Source organism: Papilio xuthus, unplaced genomic scaffold (genome assembly GCF_000836235.2).
Source record: "Papilio xuthus unplaced genomic scaffold, Pxut_1.1 DF827777.1, whole genome shotgun sequence".
NCBI lineage: Eukaryota > Metazoa > Arthropoda > Insecta > Lepidoptera > Papilionidae > Papilio > Papilio xuthus.
In genome coordinates this window covers 7,062,781-7,079,878 of record NW_013530872.1, presented here as the reverse complement: position 1 = coordinate 7,079,878, position 17,098 = coordinate 7,062,781, and the positions used below count along the sequence as shown (strand labels likewise).

Sequence of the window (17,098 nt, the reverse complement as noted above, 5' to 3'; positions counted from 1 at the left end):
GTGCTATATTGAAGGTCACTTTTTAAATTTTATTTTGTGAAAATTTCACGTTAAATCAAATAATAAAAAAACTGCTAAGCTCTGGTATAATTCACTGCACGTGTTAGTGTGTATTGTACTAGCCCCATACACAAAGTCTAAACGACAGTTTAAATTCAAATGTATAAGAAATTGAACTTTCAACATGGCACGATACATTTTAATGATTCTACTAACTACTAGCAGTACAGGTAAATTTGTCTACTGGGGCTGGATCTATTTTTAAAGCGTAGCGTATAGTTGACTAACCAATTTTTTCATCGCGGTCCCACGTGGCGGCGCAATCTGCGAGCGCGGTGCGGAAGTGCAGGTGACACTGCAGGATGTCAGGCAGCCGGTGGAACAGCGTCTGGATCTTGCTGGCGTTCAATATCGCCGGGCTGCTTTCCTCTAACGGCTTCTTGTAGTCCTGGTACAATTGACAACAGTTACCATGTGTTTCCATTGTCGTAATACCTGTATAACAACAATTGACATCCTTCTCTGTCTCTTACAAACTTCGTGAACTTTAAATCGTACGAATATTAAAAACACGTAAATAATGTTTGGATGAATGTTTTTCAAAAGGTACCAGAATGGCTCAACGTTTCTCTCTAAAATTTGGCATAGATATTAAGCTTAGTCTGAAGGATACAAAGGCTTACTAATTATGTTTTTTTTTAATTCCGCGTGGACAGAGTGGCGAGCGACAGCTAGTGTATTAGATATTGATAGTGTACACAAAAAGGCGGATAACAATTATAAATGCAGCGAATTTTAAAGCGCTTTCAATCGAACGACAACAATTCAAAATCTCTTATATCACCGCGACGACAACGATACATAACATAATAATTCATATATTAGAGAATTAAAAAAATATAATATCCTCGAACATGACTTCCGCAAATATATTCTAGGCAAACTCATGGTCGTTGCGGTTTTGTGTGTATTAATAAACATTATAAACAATCATGAAAACACTGGGTCACGTTAAAAATATATGGAGCGTGATAATTGAGTGTCAGACGTCTGAATGTCCTCATTACATGCGTTTTATAAATTCAACCTTGTCACCTATTGTATCTGGAATTAACTATGTAGATTAAGTGTTGTTTGTATGTTATTTAAATAACGAGTTTCATTTCATTCACTCTCTGTCTAATAAAAGGGATGATACAACGTCATTCACCTTAAAAAAATAACGGTTTTGAACCTTAGTATAAACAAAGAACAACCATGAAATCGAATGAACTATCCAATATAAAGTAAGTATACATTTGAATCGATTGTTTATACAATTAAGAGGATGCAATTAATATGTAAGTCAAGATAACATCGGCAACAAGAAAGAAGAAAATACGATACGCACAATAATAAGTAATGTATGCACATAACTTGCTGAAGATAACTAAGGTCATGAAAAACTTTACAATTAATTTATCTACATAACATCCGTAAACATATACGTCTTTATATCAATAACTATTATATTACCAATTTTTTCATCATTCAAGTAACTTTTTTTTGTTCGTCTCAAACTTTGTCGTTTAGACAGGAACATAAAAAGGTGTAGAGTCGTCATATCGCGTCATCTCTCGAAATAGTTACTATGTGTCGTGTTTATTAATTTACGTCAGCGCTCGTGTATTGATTTTTAAGTAAACTTACTACTGTAATAAGTAAATCATGCATTACATAAAGTTACTAACAAATTGAAATGGTAAAAACCTCCCTGTCTTTTAAACATTGCAATCTTACTAATATTATAAAAGCAAATGCAAATTAGAAGGATGGATGTTTGTTTTAAGGTATCTTCGGAACGGCTGGATGGATCTTGCTTAAATTGAGCACTGATGTAGAACATAGCCTGGAAGTACACGTAGGCTACTTATTATGTTTTTTATATAAGTTTTAATATTCAGTGGACGGAGTCGCGGGCGACAGTTAGTTTTTATAAATAAAACAGATGATTTATCTAACAGCTCTTCCTAAAATTGAACTATGTACTATTCCTTTGACTTCAAAAATGATAAGATCCTGTACTCGTCTGTATGCTTTTTTTTGTCACAGGTGAATCTTTAATCTGCAAGTTAAGCTTGAGAGAAATGTTTTAAAAAAAACTAAATGGCCGTAATGTTGGTATTTGTTTCCATTAGCTCGCTACCCGGTGGCAATACCGGTGACCAAATATAAACAAACGAAGCCATTTAATAAAGCGATGACCTCGTGTCGACTTGCAAATGCCCATACAAACTGACCTACTTCCTAATATGCAAATTTCTACCATGGCTTAGTCGAACAATGTTAAAGTGGGACGAACAACATTTATTATTATTATTATGAGTAAAATATTTGACTGACCGTGTCGTATTGTTTTCATTATGAAAACAATGGAGACGATGTCGCGAAAAGAAAGTGCATTACTGAGTTTGAATATCTTAATGAATTGACATCGCCCGCGATTCCGTCCGCACGGAGTTTAAAAAGAAACTTAAGTAGTAGCCTATGTGTTCTTCCAGAATATGTTTTACATCTATGACAAATTTAATCGAGATCCATGCAGGCGTTCCGTAGATATCTTCAAACATACACCCATCCATCTCATCTGTCTGTACATCATTTTATGAATAGCTACCGAATTAAACTATTCAATATTATATAAAACAAGACCCGTACTCTCTTTAAACAGTGAAAGGTGTAGATAGAATCAATTAGAGTAAGGCGTTCGAATACATTGCGCGAACTTATATTTTTCGCAGGTACTTGTTTAGTGGTTTCACTATTTAAATAGATTTAGAAAGTACTTAGAGATGTTAAAAAATATATAAGAAGTTACGTTATCTGTGCTCACTTCACTTTCTTACGTCTTTTTATTACGTCTTCGTATCTAAATGTATTGGAAATGTGGAAAGTAAATTAAGTTTTCATATAACATTCGCGTACAGAAAACGTATCATCAAAACAATAAAGGATGTAGGTAATTATTCATATTTACTAATCACAATTGTATTGCTTTGAAATCTGACATTCTTCTAAATATTCCGAGATTTTAAGGTAACATACGCTCAAAAATAATTTCCAGTTATCCCGAAAAGTTCATACTTTCTAGTTTCTTGTAGTTATCGCAGATTTGAGCTATCTACGAGTCTGTTAAGAAACTAAGCATAATAATGGATGCCATAAACAAAATCAATTTCAATTTGTAAAAAAAAAAGCTTCCAAATTTCACTTTTGTTTCTCATTACATAATAGGAAATCTGTCTTGTTTAATAACATTTTAATTGTGAGGAAATGAAATCATATTAAAAACTTGAACAGTTTAACTTCGATCACGCTTCATTTTATCGTGACACGTGTTGCTTAATTGACTCGTCAATTTGGTTATGTTTTGATTGGTACGTTTGAGAAAACAGGTAACAAACGACGGTGAAACTAATAATTGATAGAATCAATTTATTAACCGAACAAACTTTAATGTAACCATCTAAGTCGCAAATGTAATAGATGTTTTAATCGCATTTTTATGCGACTCCGGTGAAATAAATTGTTTAGATACGCAAGTGTACGTAATCAGTGAGATTATAAAAAAACAACTCGAGGCGTCTTACTTATATGACAACGCGGATTATGTATTATTATACATAGCAATTGTAACTTTATTTACGTAAGTTAATTTCTCTATGAATAAATTATTTATGAAAACTTTTCATATTCACCGTAATTTTGCATTAAGATAGCTGAGTTTTTATTTAAGTACGTATAAATTCGTAGGACTTTCATTTTAATATTTCTTCACCATGACTAGAACATATTTTGTTATATTACTCTACAAGTCTATACTATTGGGACTTATATTTGGAAACACTGGATTAATGCATACTATATCAACGTTTCCAGTTAAATATTATTCACAAATAGGTAGTTAATTGTATCTACAAGATTAATACAAGTAGTCGCGCAACGCCTTCGCAATGCCCGTAACAAGCTTTCATTGACAACTCCCAGTTATTTCTGTTGAACGGCGCGCTTGCGAAAAGTAAATATCTCGCGCGACCTTGCAATTAGCAGCTTATTCGAACCACAACTCTTTGCTACAATTTACCTTTACATAATTCAACATAAATATAGACGAGATTAATTCCTTAACAACACCACTCAGTTTCGATCTTACTAATATTATAAATGCGAATGTTTAGATGGATAAATGTATGTTTCAGGGTATCTTCAAAACGGCTGAACGGATCGCGTGGAAATTTGGCGTACATATAGATGATTGTCTAAAAGAACAAATAGGCTATTAATTATGTTTCTTATTAATTCGACGCGGACGTAGACGCGGGCGACAGCTAGTATTAAATAAAGAAGTTTAACTTTCAAATTAAAACAACAAATACAAGGAATTAAATTCCAATGTAATAAATAGAACGATCTAGTTTTGTATCGAGTTATGCAATTCAATCGGTTTCCTTATGGCATTCATTGTTATGCGCATATTAAAAGCTTTTAATTTTTATTGTTTTATCGTGAAATAACCACTTACATGCAGAATGTACGAACATTCTACTCACTTGTGTATTTAATTTAATCGAGCCAATTTCAATGATTATTAACAATAGTATTCTCTCCATCTTGCGTATAGAAATATTTTAGCACAGAATATCGTGCGGTTTTCACAGATGCCAAACTGTTCATAGACTGTTTAATTCCTAAAGAAAAGTGTATATAAGTTTTACACTAAATACTAACATTGACAAGCCTTTGCAGCGTGGCGACGTATGAATTTTCACTGTGTATAATCGCGGCGACGACGTGCCTCCGCCTCAGCTGTACCGCGGTGAGGGCATCTGGGGGAGGGCCGAGCGACGGGGGCGGCACACGCCCGCCCCGCACCTCGCCACCGCACGAAAACATATCCTCCTCCAACTGAAAGAAAATTCCACATTAGAAATACTCATCACTAAATAAATATCTTACTAATAGTATAAATGTTAAAATAAAGATGGATTGATATCTGTTAGAAGTTATCTCCACAACGGCTGCATGGATGATGCTGAAATTTAGCATAGATAAAAGCGACTAATTAAGTTTTTTATTTTTAATTCTGCGCGAAAAATCTCGCGGGCGACTGCTAGTTAATCAAGCTCATAGTGCGGTAGTAAGTTATCAGACCTCTTATAATACTGCAGTAAAGAATGTCAATCGAAAGACATCCTGCATTGGAAAATTAGCCGAGCTGTTTTGCCGCAATTGTTCAGAAATACGAAGTACTATATGACCCCTATTAGTCTGTCGTAGACGACCGTGAATAGCAATTGCTGAATAATAATACAAAATTCGCTGTAGTATTCTAAAACATGTATATGGATTTTACAAATTACTAATTAGCATAAAATATTAGTTATAGATTTCTAAATAACCGCCCATTGCAGTATAACGAGTAAGCCAAGGTATTTATTTCTTAGTACAACAAGAATTATCATTTGAAATTGCATTAAAAAAAATACTTTTTACTACAAAAAAGAATTCCTAGACTCTATAAGCAAATGGCCTTTTAATTTCACTCATTTAATTAAGCAAATTAATTTGAAAATTTCTCTATTTCCCTTTGTTTAGACTCCGTTGACATACTTTTCCTTGTTTGTTTAGTGGGAATGTGTTATAGAGGTGCATTCCGAGATAGGCATCAGTTCTCACGCGACAGTTAATACTTATTATGTGCATATTAAAGTCATTATTATTATTAACAACACTTGAATCACAAAGCAGGATAAAAAGCGCGCTATTTTTAAATACTTGTACTAGGTTACCAGACAAACAAAGAATTCAATAGATATTCAAACAATAATACTATAACGTATTAATAAATGCTCGTTTGCCCCCTTCTCTTATAAAAAAAAAAATATATATTTTGACTACAACTTTTTGCTTTGTCTCCTTCTTACGTGTATTTAAAAAAAACAGAGGATTTATAGCTATAAAAATTTATAGCGTAATAGATCGCTGCTAGATAGATCCTTTTAAAATTAGATATACGGCATTTATTTTGATACGGAAATTCAGAAAGACAACATTTGCATTGCTATGCTATTTAGCAGTTACTTAAACAGTCATATTCATAACTGAGTCGCGTCCTCGGCTGTTTTTATTTTGCATTCTGTTCACGTAGAGCAAGCAAGATACGTTTACTGCGAACACATCAAAGTTGCCACACGTTACTTCCTCCTAGCATTAAAACGTTTATGATTACGTAATAGATACATACAAAGGACAAAGACATAAAGACTTTGCATTACGATTCGCGTACAAGAATGTAAGATCTAAAAAACTTCAAAAACATGTTCTCTGCTTGTGTGTGCGAATTTTAGTACAAGATTTTAAAGAGAACTCTCAAAGTGGGTCGAAACATCTGGCAACATTTGGAACGATTCTCACACACAAACATCGAGCCAATAGTGTTTATTAAAATGGAACATTGTTCGTCGCTGTGTTATCGCATAAGAATATATTAATATTAGTAACATGTTTCCAGACTGTGTCCAGATGAGACGATTTCGATAGCGGATTCAAGAAAACATTCGCACAAGATCGAATTCGATTGAAGTAAAAAAAAAACATCGTTAAATTTCTTGCCAGTGGCGTCATCTAACCGATTACTCGCACGCCGCTATATACAGGAAATCGTACCATCCAAACAATATCAACACACACGAATATTACAAGCACGTAAATGTCAAAAGTAACATCCGCCGGACGGTCACGTGACTTACGTCAAACGTCGTCATCGCATACTGAGCTTTATCGTGCAGGAGCTTCACACAGAACATTTTGACATCAGAAACACCGAGCACTTGTATTATCTTTTGACATTTACGAGTGACACGTTATCCATGCGGTCTCACTAAGAATACACTGATGTTAAAAAATTACAATCGTAAACATGAGTCGAGCACGGCACAGCATCGGCCACCGATCGCGCATCATTATATCACATGTTTAAATAGATTATTTATTTAGCGAGTCGTGTGCGTCGCCGCCGTCCCCGCGCCGGCTCGACCGGCTCGTAACACTGGTCCGTAGGTGAATGATTCCACGCTTAATGCTTTGATGATTCATTTATAAATGAATCATTTTGCCTTTCCTATATAACTCTGTATTACGGCTGGAATAAATGCGTTGTCAGACAACAAGGAGGCAAAATATGACGCCTTTGAATTCTTGAAATTGTGATAGGCAGGCAATGACCAATGACAGGAAAATGTGGTTTATTACGTCGATAGAGCAGCGAGACCCCGGTGTTAAATGGTTTAATTTCTCGCTATAAATCCTAATTGACGTTGGTGTGGGGCTAACGTTCATCGTTCTAACTGATATAATATATATACATAATAGTATACCTCATTTTTCTACAATTTAAGTTACTCTAACAAGGTAAAGTCACTGTCACGGTTCTGTATGAGCCACAATAATTTTTTTATCACATTTGTATAGCTTCTCCGTCATTATTATTCCATTCACGTATCTGAAGGAAGGGAAACCGTTTTATATGTCTTTGTGTTTAATTGTCAACACTTAAGTATTATGTCGTATGGATGTATAGAGATCAAAATTCAATGATAGTATAATTTACTTTTAATGTTTTAGTGAGTTATCATTGTAGTATCATATTGGAAATTTGTTCAAAACATTCGAGACATTCGCATTGTCATTAAAACTTGTAACATGTTTGTTGCTTAAAGAAAATTAATTAAAAAGTTAATTAACCATGTTATTATAATTATTGATAAAATTCGGCTAAAGTCGTACTAAAAAATTCGTGTCGCGTTCCTCGAATGTGACAATTGTCGCGGCATCCGCAAACTACTTAAGTTAACTACACATCCTGTCGGATGATACAAGTTAATTGAGATGCGTATTTAAACTGACGCATGTTGTAAAGCCATTTCGCAATTAAGCCCGATAAATTACGTACTGCACGGGTTATAGTGCTAAAAACTTTCAGATGATTTTTAATAAAATCTTTTGAACCACACGATTTGTTGTTCTTAGCGTGACTTTTCAATGAAGATTTAATTTACTTTTATCAATCAAGTTTTCAACAGCAACATTTTAACAATAATCAATAATAATTGCAAAGAAAAAAGTACCTAGATTATTTAATTTTAATAATACTGATTGTAAAGATACTTTTTGGGTATAAAGTTTGAAACAACCATTCATTTCTTATGCTTCATTTGTGAAACTTAACTGAAGGGGTTGAGAAGACTGTAGAATTGACCTCTGGCACCACACTCATCAAAATAAACGCAGAAATACTTCCGCATTATAACTGTATTCTGTGTGGTCGTGTCGCTAATACTCCTACGAACTCTGCTAAACTCTAATTTGTGTTGTATTTTTACCTCTGGCAGTTTGGGCATCTTGTCCGTATCTTGCGTGTGCATGTCGTAATGGTGCGCGGAGCCGCGGCGCACGCTAAACCAGCGCGCTAAACGTCCACCGCCGTCGTCATCAGGCGCGGCGGGCGGTGAGGGCGTCTCCCGCCCGTTGCGCCACCGCTCGCAAAGCTCCCGGGCTCGGCTCAGCGTATTCCGCAACTGGCCAGTACTCCTGAGTAGACAGAACAAAGGTTATTAATACAACATACTTTCATCATTAAAAAGAAATCTAGAACTGATGATCTCCAACATAAAAGACAACTGCCTTGATTCTAAACGATCACTACGCAGTGCCTTCTAGAAAAGTTCGTCTAAAATTTCCTCAAATGCTTTAAGAAATTATATTTATATATACTCAAAAATGTTAGCATCATTTATAATAACATGATAAGTTTCGTAAAGGCCACACAATATACATAAAAACGACTTCAAAAAGGTGCCAGCTATAAAAAAACAATAAAAATATCCGCTTCAATATTATTCAAACAACTTTTATTCTTATCATAATGACTTTATTTCATAGCCAGCCATGTATTTTAAAAGCTAAATTATTGGACATTACACTGAAATGTTATGTACTAGTTATATATAAGCATAATAATCCCATGATGCACTTGAACTTTAGATAATTTTCTTGATTAATATAATTAATGTAATCTTCATAACAAGATCATTAAAATATAATTGTAAGCATTGATTTACACACACAAAGACATGTCAAATATACTTAAGATATACATATACGTTTGTATATAAAGATATAGAGTTATGTCATAAAATGTTACGAGCTTAGTTCCCACAGTTAGCCATGATTATTCACAATGTAATTATGTGTCATCGAACATCATTTGCCATCTCGTGGTAAATATAATGGTCGCTTTATTCCTTATTTTATTTTTGTTGATGAGTAAACAGTTTAATATAATAACAATGATTGAACAAAAGCGTTATCATTTAGGCGATCAATGGCATCACTAGAAACAATGTTTATTTTAACCCTTTATAAGTTAGAGGCGATATTTTCAACACCATGATTTTTATTTTTTTATCATCAAAATTGGCACTTGTGCATAGCACTTAATGTCAGTGACTTTCATAAAAAATTAAATTATTATAGATTTTTGTTATAAGTAAAAAATACTTTTTTGTGGTACTACTTTTGTAATAAATATAAAAACTTGATGTTTCCAATTTTTTTTAAATACTACCAAAAATAAATTATTGTATATAATTACAGTAATAGAATAGGTCGGGCGCATACGTACGTTTCTACTTCTATTATATACCCTTAATATTATCATTTTTTTTCCACTGTCCACTCCTTAAGACCGTAAAAGTGTTAAACATCTTCAATTTAATAATAACTAAAGAAGTTTGTCGATTTTATGTTAAATAAGTAATTTTAAAATTAGTAAAAATTTAAGCCATTTCTGTCGTGTTTTATTTACTAACCGTTGGTTTCTGAGGCCAAAATGTCTATATAAAACATATTGTTATGTCTACTTTGTCAGAGATAATGACAGAGATGACGATATGTTTTACACGGGAATTTTGCTTTCAGAAAACATCGATAAGTATTAACAAAAGAGCGTTTAAAGATACCATTCAATTTAAATCATTGTTTAAAACATTCGGATAGTGTATTTTCAGCCAAAAAGTATATTTTAACGTATTGAGAAAGTCCTTGGACCCGTATAATTATACTTGCAAAGCGTTATATAGGGGTCGAAAGTGTTCAATTTAGGTCAGCTACGTACTTTGTTGTGATAGTTGCGTAGTAACATAGTGAATTCGAATACAAATCCGAATCGTTTAAATTTGGAACGGTTGAAAAGTAAATACTGTTTGTTAACAAGAATTTGCTACCATTAAAGACAAAAAAGAAAAATAAAGAGAAATATACTGCTCTAAGTAATCATACTCATCAATATCGGAGTGACAATAAAAATTATTTACGACATTGCGTTCGATCTTATATTGCACCAATTGAGATTAATTACTTGATCTGTAGGATGCTGGCAATTAGCCGACGCGGAAGAGCTACAATTACAGGGAGAAACAAATATCTAATGACTCCTTTTAATTGGTGAAAGTTCAAGTTGGAAGCGTAAAGTAATTGCTAAATGTCTCCCGCGTTCACAACTTGCCGATAAAATGACTCAAATGGCAATAGAAAACTACTCTATTACACATTCTAGGCTACATTTGTTTAGTTACCAGAATACTACCATAGATGAAAATTAATACAAAGAAACTCTAAAGAAAGTTGCAGAATTGTAAACTCATCGAATGCATTTAAAAGAAAAGAATCATTACTAATTTAAATTTAGGAGAATTATAAAGCTAAAAGGTTCTTAATTCTTATATCTTTCGAAGCATCTTACAAAAACGTTAACACACTTTATTGTATTTAAGACTCACAGCGTAGTCACATAAATTTGATTAAGATTTGGAGAAGGACTGAGCAGGTAAAGGCAAATGCTTCTAAAAATAACATCTTAATAAAACTAATACGTATTCTTCGAACCTTTAAAACTAAAAGCATTGATATAAACAAACAATACAATGTTATTTCATAACTATAGCAATTGTACATTTTGCAATCGATATAAATAGAGATCGGATTTTGCTTGAAGTCAACAGTAATGGTCGTGCTATAAAATAAACGACATTTCTAGAAATTATGCACGATACTAAAACGACAATGAAGCGATTACAATACGAAACTTTCAACAAATAGTTCAAGGTTGTTACATTAAAATTAATGAAGTCATTAACACAAACGACAAATGTTATGGCCATAAAATATGTCTCGTGTTTATCATAAAACATGCTGAATCCTAAAGTTTTAAACGTAAAGAAAGCATTATAATTTAATTGATCAGTACAAAAGGCTATCGTAATTTAAAGTATCTATTAATAATTTCTGGTGATTACTTTTGAAAGTTAATTGAGTCGATATAAACTTAATAGCTGTCGCCCGCTACTCCGTCTGCGCGGAATAAAAAAAAACAGAATTAGTAGTCTTTGTGTTCTTCTCGACTATATTTATGCCAAATTTCATCCAAACAAACATCCATCCAAACATTCGCATTTATAATATTAGTAAGATTTATTACTCTTTTCGTCTGACTATTTCTATTCGGTGACAACCCTAAAATCGATCCTAAATCATATTCAGCAATACTGTGATGAAAGATAAATCGTCTCGTGTGAAGTGGGCCAGTAGAGGCAACCTGTGGTGCAGTTTTATTAGAAGGTATCAGTTACGGTGCTTTAGGGGCCGCGTTAGCACCAAACACAGGTGATGTTAGACGTCTTGCGTCATAATTACACACGACACGATAATATTGTGTTTGATGGGTTATGCAAGTCATTGTTTAGAAACGCTGCTAAGATACGCTGGTATCATAATTCATGTCACATCGCGTGAAGTGCGACCTTTTGATATGTTTGTAATAACATACAATGAGCACATTTGTCATCAAATGTAAAGGATTACCAAATTGTAGTTGTAAGAATTATATTCTACGGTCTTATTAAATTTAAGCTTCTGAGATTTTTTTTTAAATGGGACAAACGAGCGAGCGGCCACCTGATATCACTCAAAAAGAGAGGCGACCGCTGCCCATAAACATACGCAAATGCATATGCCTTGCCTACATTTAACCGTCGGAGGAGGGGATGCACAAAAAGAAAATATTTGCCCTTCCCATGCATCCCCTCATCCGGAAAGTCCACTTCCACTGTTAGAAAATAGTAAGATACTAATTAACTATATTAGAAGAAGGCTTAATGGGACTTTATCAGTTGAATATTTTTTTCTTAAGCAGAAAAAAATGGTATTTTAAAAATTTGCATTAAAGTTCTATATATCAAAATTTCTAACGGATACTCGTATTACTCAATATTCTAATTTTAAATAATAACAAAATTATAATATTCAAAAGGAGACAGATAATATTAATCAACTTTAAACAACAGCCTAATTGTTTTATCTATAATTACTTAATCTTAATTGTAAAACCAAATTCAGTTATATGAATCATCGACCCATTTAAAATTTACAAAATAACATACAAAGTATTAAGAAACCACCAAAATTGCAAAATTAATTCCAATTTTCAAACTTTTAATTTCACATAAAAAAATAGTACAATATTCTTATCAAATACATAAACCCTTCTTTAGTTCTTATAAATCTACTGTCATTATCTATGTCGGGTCAGAGTTCATATATATCAATTCCCATTAAAATGATACGACATAAACAAGGCAAGCACTAGATAGCAGTAATATTGTCGGCTCCTTTAACTGTCATTAATGGGTTTACATTTTAATGATTTAATAATTCATTCTTTATTACATTTAATAAATACTAGAGGTCGCCCGCGACGCCGTCCGTGCGGAATTAAAAAAAAACATAATTAGTAGCCTATGTGTTCTTCCAGACGATGTTCTATATGTATGCGAAATTTTATCAAGATCCGTTCATCCGGTCTAGATTCCTTCAAATAAACGTCCATCTATCCATTTATAATATCAGTACGATCAGCTAAGGTTTCAACTACTAAAATATTTGTATAAAACATTTTGTCAACTCATTCATGTTGTATGGTTGTTTCATCAGTAGAGGTCCACAGTAAGTACAAGTCATGCAGAAATTATTTTAATTCCTAAAAATAAATACATTTTGGTTAATCTACAGTACACTAATCTATACTAATACTAGCTGTTGCCCGCTACGTCGCCCGCGACTCCGTCCGCACGGGATTAAAAATAGATGTTGGCCGATTCTCAGACCTACTCAATATGCTCACAAAATTTCATGAGAATCGGTTAAGCCGTTTCAGAGGAGTATGGGAACGAAAATTTTGACACGAGAATTTTATATATAAGATTATAAAGCTGAAGAGTTTGTTTAAACGCGCTAATCTCAGAAACTTACTGGTCCGAATTGAAAAATTCTTTTTTTGTTGTATTGCCCATTTATAGAGGAAGGCTTTAGGCTACATAACATAACGCTGCGCCAATAGGAGCGTAGCGTCAATGAGTACTAATTATGCCTTTTTAATACCGCGCAGACGGAGTCGCGGGCGACGGCTAGTGCCTTCGTATAATGTTGACAAAATGAATGACTACAGTAGGTATTATTAAGAGACAAGTTTTAAAAGTTCAGTTAATAATATGTCGAGCTAAACAATAATCTATTCGCTTTATTAGACAAGACAATGTAGCAATAAAACGCAAGGATATCCAGCTGTTATACCAATATGATGGACTATCCACTGTTTACTACAAGTTATCAGCCTGACCTATAGATGTTTGACGTTACGATAATTTGCTAATACAAGACTTGTTATTATTGCCACATATATTCATACTAGTTGTTGACCGCTACTCTGTACGTGTGGAGTTTAAATAAAACTTAATTAGTAGCCTATGTGTTCTTCCAGACTATGTTCTACAACTATATCAAATTTCAGCCACATCTATCCAGCCGTTCTGGAGATACCTTCAAACAAACATCCATTCATCTATCTTAACCTTCGCATTTATAATATTAGTGATAAGTAAGATTAATAACAATTTTCGAAAACATATTTTTTGTAGTTATACTAGCTTATTTTTCTTAGTATGCCAAGAAAAATATTACACAAAGTTGGAAACTTAAGCTTAATAGGCAATTTTTGCATCGTGATTATTAAAAAATAATAATACCTAGATTTCACAATTAGATTTTTAGCACAAGATAGATACTAATTAGTGTTATAATTCCGTTTTGAAAGTTGCAAAATGTTAAACACGAGTATCAGCCGTATAGTTAACAGCCATTTGGCCTCAATTAGACAAAATAAAACATCCAGCCAATGACAAAACAATCAATGTTAATGAATTGCCCGCGCGGTGGATTTGTTACGGTGGTGTTACGCTTTCGTTTAGTTCAAGAGCAATTGTTATAAATTCATTTAGTGATCACTTTTTAGATAGACATCAGCTGATTGAGTCTAATGGAATAGACTCATTTAAGTACGAAAAGAAAAAGAAAAATAACTCAAAACAGCAATGAAAAAATAAAAGAGCAAATATTAGTGAATTAAATAAATTATTGAAAGTATTTGAATGTTTACAAATATTTAACAAAGCAGATAAAATAATTTAAAAAGTACATCACAAGAAGGTCGCAAAAAATGCAATTATATCCGAAGTGGAGCATAAAGACAAGATTTCATAATTTTAATAATCACAAAATCGTAGCGCACATTAGCAGCAAATGAGATTGGTTAGCAAACATGTACATGTAAAACCGGGGAAATTTCATAACTAATCCAGTCGTCGTATTTCATTATAAGGAACTAGAGTTGTGTGTAAATAAGGAAGCCTATCTAGATTAAACCTGATTTAGTTAATCACTAATCGATTATGAAAAGACGAACGATAGACGAACGAAGTAGTCGATGCAATTTGCAATTCCTACACTCAATATTGATTCTGGATTTGTGGATCATGATAACGTGCATCCATTTATCACTTGTGTAGACCTAATTAAGACATAAAATTCTTTTACTTCTATAGCATAGAAGATTGTTGATTTTGAAGTACTTTCCTGCTTCTTTCTGAAGGCGGGGGTACAAAATTTGCGTTAATTGGTTGCACCGCCTGAAGGTTACTTGCAAATTGTTACTAATTTTGCAAGTCACAGGTCATTTAAATATATAGGATAAAGTGTTGTCTTCGTTTTTATTAGTAGCATTCTAATTGTATACTAAGGAAGAATCTGATTCCAGTTATGTGAGCACAAACAATAGGGGCCGTAATAATTGCTCCGTCCAAAGTACAGTGAATTACATATCATTATCACAAACTAACATGCAAATCGTCGTCTTCGTGGCCTTATCCTTGACATTCTTTTAGTATCTTTGTAATGTCACAATTTACTACCGCTCGTCGTACAGTTGCGTTTATGTTTGCTTGATAAATTAATGTTGTTTGTTCACAACGTAGTTTAAACAATATATTATCTTTTGAAACATTACAGAATGATTGTATCTAAGCAACTATTATAGTATATGCATATGATATTATTATTTTCTTAACATCTTTATTAAACAATCTTTTATTTTTAAAGATAAATATTTACGAACATGTATGAAACATAGAAATAGGATGAAGGTTAGTATAATTATTTTAAAAATGTTAAGAAATAAAAGGGTCAAAGATATTTTACGAGCGATAAATAATACCTTTAATAAACAATGCAATACTCACGAACATGAAACACAAAATATAGCGTGGCATTTAGTTGACACAGCATTTAATAACGGAAGAAAATGTAGAGCGTGGGAACTGTACACAAATCAATACAAAGTTGACACGGACTTGTAAATCGAAGTATAACGTTCACAATTTACACAGAGTATTGAACGACATTTGGCAATGTAAAAAGCTTCACACCTATTAAGTGTAATACAGTACAACTGCGCAGTGGTACATATTGTCAGAATCATTGTACTGGGGCACTGTCCTCTACAGGGCTACAGTTAGACAGGAAATTTGTGTTAATTGGGTGCGCCGCGCCTCGCTAAATGCAGGACTACGGTGACCATAATTCGGTTTGCATTAATTATTATGCTGATAATGTAATCATTTATCCATGATAAGTCGAAGGAAACATTTTAGCATATGCCTCAGCCCATTTTAGGAAAGAGGTAAAGGTAAAACATAACAAAGATAATCAACTAAGGGAACAGGAACTTATATGTTCAATCAATAATTAATATCTGAGTCGGTAAGAGGGGCGCTGCTGTCGCGGCTAGTTCAGTCAGAAAATAATTAAAACCTATACTATCATAGAAAATGGCATAAAACCATGACATGCAAGCTACAGTACAAAAAAGGATTTTGCAAGACGTTTTGACGTTGACTGGGGGGCCCTAGTGAGCTGTCATAAATTAGTTAAATTCATGTCCACCGGATCGGATATCCTTTTCGATCTATATGATGACATAGAGGTGCACCAATCAAACACTTTAATAATCCAATAATTCATAAGAATAATATAGCAAGGGATAGCCCTTGCTATATTAAAACCTTTTTGCAATTCAGATCTCCCATTTCTTTGTGTTGTTAACCCTACGTCACATGAGGGACCACCATAGCAGAGGAAGTCGTGTACAATGCGACATAATGAGATTAGCATTTCACAAGTGGTATTATTGGCTATATTTTGCTTCCCCTTGTTTATCTCTTGGAAGGCAAACTACACATTACAAAGCTTTTTAGCGTCCTTTACTTCTGACCACATTTAAAGTTCGATTGGGTCACTTGACTTTAATATACTAGCGATAACTTGTATCTAAAATAAACATGAGTGAATATTTTTGGTTACACGTAGATAAATATATAATATTATCTCGTACTTAGGATATATTAGTCAGGTCGATAGAGTGCCCGCCTTCCCCATTCCAAAAGGGAATTGATTCTAATTTGGGCTTCACTATCAATCTCACTTAGGCAGACGCGGGTTGTTTCCTTTTATTATACCATTACTAACTACATTTGTACATGATGGACAGAATTCAATGACTTTTAATATACTATTAAATTTGATTATTTGTTAGTATTTATTCATTGTTTTTGAA

At 33.3% G+C, this 17,098-nt stretch overlaps 1 protein-coding gene across 5 annotated transcripts in view; it reads right to left on the bottom strand.

Moving 5' to 3' along the window:
- Positions 1 to 17,098, bottom strand: part of LOC106115892 (rho guanine nucleotide exchange factor 10-like protein) — a 38,670-nt gene that overhangs the window by 7,615 nt on the left and 13,957 nt on the right. For 3 of the 5 annotated variants that reach the window (XM_013309525.1, XM_013309523.1, XM_013309524.1), the window contains 3 exons: positions 8,421 to 8,628; positions 4,768 to 4,944; positions 289 to 448 (listed from right to left, as the gene is read on the bottom strand). In XM_013309525.1, the coding sequence (XP_013164979.1) occupies positions 289 to 448; positions 4,768 to 4,944; positions 8,421 to 8,628 (545 nt within the window). The other 2 variants (XM_013309528.1, XM_013309527.1) reach the window with 2 other exon arrangements.